Source organism: Cebus imitator, unplaced genomic scaffold (genome assembly GCF_001604975.1).
Source record: "Cebus imitator isolate Cc_AM_T3 unplaced genomic scaffold, Cebus_imitator-1.0 Scaffold364, whole genome shotgun sequence".
NCBI lineage: Eukaryota > Metazoa > Chordata > Mammalia > Primates > Cebidae > Cebus > Cebus imitator.
In genome coordinates this window covers 1145612-1150233 of record NW_016107679.1, presented here as the reverse complement: position 1 = coordinate 1150233, position 4622 = coordinate 1145612, and the positions used below count along the sequence as shown (strand labels likewise).

General features: G+C 34.7%; 1 protein-coding gene across 2 annotated transcripts in view; it reads right to left on the bottom strand.

The window, feature by feature from the left end:
* The window catches only part of UHRF2 (ubiquitin like with PHD and ring finger domains 2), a 107305-nt gene that overhangs the window by 10378 nt on the left and 92305 nt on the right, over nucleotides 1-4622 (bottom strand). For both annotated transcript variants that reach the window (XM_017506878.2, XM_017506879.2), the window contains 2 exons: nucleotides 4001-4107; nucleotides 204-366 (listed from right to left, as the gene is read on the bottom strand). In XM_017506878.2, the coding sequence (XP_017362367.1) occupies nucleotides 204-366; nucleotides 4001-4107 (270 nt within the window). The remainder of the gene's footprint in view (nucleotides 1-203; nucleotides 367-4000; nucleotides 4108-4622) is intronic.

The following is a 4622-nucleotide window of genomic DNA, read 5'->3' as shown; positions in this document are numbered from 1 at the left end:
AAAAAAAAAAAAAAAACTCGAAATAAGCCTTAAATGTAAAGTACTGAAGTTAAGAGTTTGCTTTGTGCATTTGTTAAATTTCCAGGAAAAGTAGCAATATAAGATGGCTACTGTTTCCTTGAGCCCACCCCCAGTAGTTCTTTGCAGCAACCCTGCCTTGAAAGCCCAGGAAGAATGACAAGATGTCATGCCAGATAGAGCACCTTATAAATGCCATCATATCTGTTGCCTTCTTCAGGAGCATATTTGCTGATCTTCCTCCCTTTAAAACTGCGTATCACTCTGACTGGCTTACCAGCTCTCCAATTCCGAGACTCTGCTCCAATTTTATCATCCAATGGAGCATCACAGTTTAGGGCCAATGCCCTAAAAAACAACAAAAAAGTCTTTATACCACGTAATTTTTCTTCAAGTATACAATCGAGTCATTAGCTCAATTAAAAGGTGAATTATACCTTACCTGATGGTTAAGATTCTATGATTCTTTCCATATTATTCCAGATAATAGGATTATGCTTTCCCCCACCAGCAGAGAAGACAAATCAGTTTTCTGATGTCACCCCCAAGCCAGGGAATTGGTTCTCAGATAGCCTGTAGGGTTCTTCTGAAAGTAATAACATCTGTGCCACGTATAATAGAAAACAACTAGAAATACATGGAATTTTTCTTTAAATAACGTTTGTTGGGGGAAGGGAGAATATTGGAAAACTAAAGCAAATGACTGTTTTAATAGTTATCTTTGATAAGGGTGTGAGGTAAATTGCTGGAATAATGTAGAAAGAAATCCAGAAATATAAATTTGTCAGCAAGGTACAAATGACCTTCCCAGGTCTACTTTCCACATTCCAGACAAAAGAGAATCCTTAAAATTTAAAAGACTAAGAACAAGTGCTATATGACAATATTCTTTAAAGGCCTCCATAAAAAGATAAATTTCAGTAAGCCTGAAGCATCCAAATGCCTGTGCTAATGACAATAAAGATTTCTGGCTGCTTGAGATCACTACATTTTACTGACAAGGTCAAAGAGGAACACTGAGTTGGAAGCAGCACCTGACCTAGCTGGAGCTTGCTTAGTATGTGCATTCACCCAGTAGTAACAAGTCAGGGAGCTCATTGGATGTTAGAAGACCTTTCTTGGGAGAACCTAGTTGTACCAAAACCTGTATTTAAATTATTTTTAGTATTTTAAAGTAACAGTTTTAGAATCAGTTTAAAATTAGCATTTTCATCTAAGACACCTACTTCTTAAGTGTAAAGAAAACACTGAGGACACTTAAGGTGAAAAAACAAACAAAAAACAGAACTATACCCAATCTGGTGAAAGCAGATATTAAATAAACTACTACTTCAGGGTATAATTCTTTTTATGCAAGCTCAAGTTAAAAAATAGACCTCAAGACCATGATTAACTTATTGGAAAAAAAAACTTCTTGACCATAGTTATATTTTAATAAGTAAATGAACTTAAAAGTGTTTGTTTTAAAATATATATATATATATATCTGTGGTCAAAGAGTTAAAGCTTACCAAGTTACTTTTTTTTTTTTTTTTAAATCTAAAATGAAGATGCATTAAAATTCTGGGAGGTAGAAGAAAATACAGTCATCAACTCTAGGATTAGTATTATGTTCTTACTGAATACCTACTGAGGTATTATACATACTTTATCTTAAAGAGCTAGGATTAAGTATTACCTTCCTGTCACTGAATGGAATGCTTTAATGCTCACAGGTACCTTCAGTCATGATTACTGCCACCACTAACTGGCACTGTCAACTCACTTCTGGCTTCAGATAATTAGGCTATTCAAGTATGTGAAGAGAGTCCAAGAAGATGAAACTAGGCAACATAGCAACAAAGCTCCTCCATTAATCTATCTGCAGTTCAACCAGTCAGGTGTCTCTGACTGCCCCGATAAAAGATACCCAGGTTATTTTGCTGCCCTCTTTAGTTTCTTAAAGTTGGAAAAGCTGGGAAGAAATAGGAATAAACTCAGAAGCAAGAAGGTATTGAATTACCTCTTAGCAAAGAAGCAAAAATGAACTGAACCATACACTACTGGGGAAAGGGCATACCATGGGTCAGAGCAAAGAGCCTTTCACCTCAGTTTTCGTGTTTGCAAGACTTACAGGTACCTTTGCCCAAGCACTTTTACAATCACAAGGCATATTCACAACTTAATGTATAAAGTGACAGACAGAATGTTAAAGTCTCTCTGGTAATTGAATCCTAAATTGTTTCCAGTTGATATTTCATTTTCGCTATCCCCTCTTTATAGCAAACATTTATACTGCTTGTCAATTATATTCTAATCAGACTGTAGTGGTACTTATTAGATTGTCCCAAAGAGTGAAAGGAATCTAACATGTACATTACAATGGTGGGTAGTTATGAAGGAAGTTCCTTTCAAGCAAAATTATTAGTTATTAAAGGGAAAAATAATTATCAGATTTGACAACTTGAAAGAGTCCGTTTGCAAATTCAAAACACACTTTCATTGACAAAAACACACCAAAATATTTATTTTAAGACATTCTTCTTGAAGGACTACTTTCTTGCTAGAAAAAGGTTAATTAGGGACTAAGCTCCTGTCTCAGGAATGTTTTCACCAGCAAATCTGACCTGTCTCCTCTGCTGGTTCAGTAAAAATAATCCTACCATCAGAAATAATATAGAACACATAAAAACAGAAATTCTATGTAACTTGGTATGCATTAAAGTCTTGAAATCATTCTGGCATATCCTTTACTTCACACAGTAATCAGAAATTAAGGGGACACTACTTAAAATTGAGTGATTTAGACTCAAAGTGAAAAATACTTTTACTCAATTAATCCACAAAATACCCTTAACAATAGGATATGAAAACTGTTAACTTTATGAAATGTTCATGAAATTTTCAGTATGACAAATTATAGTGTGATTTTTTTTTTTTTTTTTTTTTGCTATCTGGTGGTCTGGGTTACTTATTAATATTGGCATAGAGTGCATTTATAAAATAAAACATTTTGAAATTAATAAACTTTCTGTACCCGTGGTAGCTGAGATGTCATTAGTATTTCTATAGAATAAAGTATTTCTATAGAATAAAGGTCAGCACAAGGTGGCTTTTTGTAATGTCTTAAGGAGATTTAGTTAGAAAAGTTCATTTCTGTGACTAAATGAACATTCTTAAACAACACTTAGAAGATATCTTATTAGCAGACATCCTAAAAGTACATTCAGTACAGATCTGAGTAAGTGGCCTTATGTTTCATCTAGGTACATAAATGTGGCTCCCAAACATAACATCATTTCACATTTCGGAGTTTACTCTAAAAAGGAAGTTTGTCACTTTAGCTTTGACCAACGGGTAGTAGACAAGCCACCTTATTCTCAATTTCACTTAAATTACACAGGCTCCTTTCTCTCAAAGTTGTCAACATTTTCAAATGTACAGCACATGTATTCAGTAAGACTAGGAATTATGGCATTTAAAAAGTTAACAGTATAGGCAAGGTGCGGTGGCTCACGCCTGTAATCCCAGCACTTTGGGAGGCCGAAGTAGGTGGATCACGAGGTCAGGAGTTCAAGACCAGCCTGGCCAAGATGTAAAAACTCCGTCTCTAAATTTAGAAAAATTAGCCAGACGTGGTAGCAGGCACCTGTAATCCCAGTTACTTGGGAGGTTAAGGCAGGAGAATCACTTGAACCTGGTGGGGGTGGGGAGAGAGGGAGGGTAGAGGTTGCAGTGAGCTGAGATCATGCCACTACACTTCAGCCTGGGTGACAGAGTGAGACTCCATCTCAAAAAGAAAAAAAGTAATAAATAATAAAAAACCAGTATAAAGATATGTTAGGATGCTTAGACACAATTATATAATCAGGCAATGGAATTTTAATTTCAGATATTTAACTCCCAGTTCTAGATTCTCCTCTGCAATGTAAGTTATAATTTACAGCCCTCTTATGAAACTTTTATACAATGTTCAAATTCTAAACAGTCTTTACAGTAGTACCTGTTCATGTTTGTTAACGTTTGATCAGCTGAAGGTGCGCCAATTCTTTTATTACCAGCAAGATTTTTACCACCACTTCCAGTGTATGTGAACTCATCACCTCGGTCCTGTCAAAGAAGATTTTCTATATTAAGAAACCTAAACCCAAGTATAATTTCACTAATTCTTATTTCAGAGTCAAAACATTTCATTAGGATGTTATAAGTTGACATTTTCTCTCAAGGCATCTCTCAAAATAATGCAAAATTTAAATGCAATCTTGTGTGTAGTATACCTTCAAGTTATGTAATTTGACCTAAAGCTTTCACTTTATCACTTTTCAACATCTCCAAACATGGTTAGACTCATGCTATATCCGTAGTCAAATAATCAATAGAATGTTACAAGGTACGTCTTATGGGTTGAAATATTTATTCAATTCAACATTAAAACCTATCAATACTAGCTTGTAGGTTCTTTATAGATAACACCACTTCAATAAAACTCCATAACCCAAATTTCCAACTGACATCTACACCACACCTAAGTGTCCTGTCTCAAATGTCAAATTCTGGCATTGACAATAAGTAAGTACTATAAAGTAAGATTACCTAAAAACTTATTAAATTTTTTTTTTTTTTTT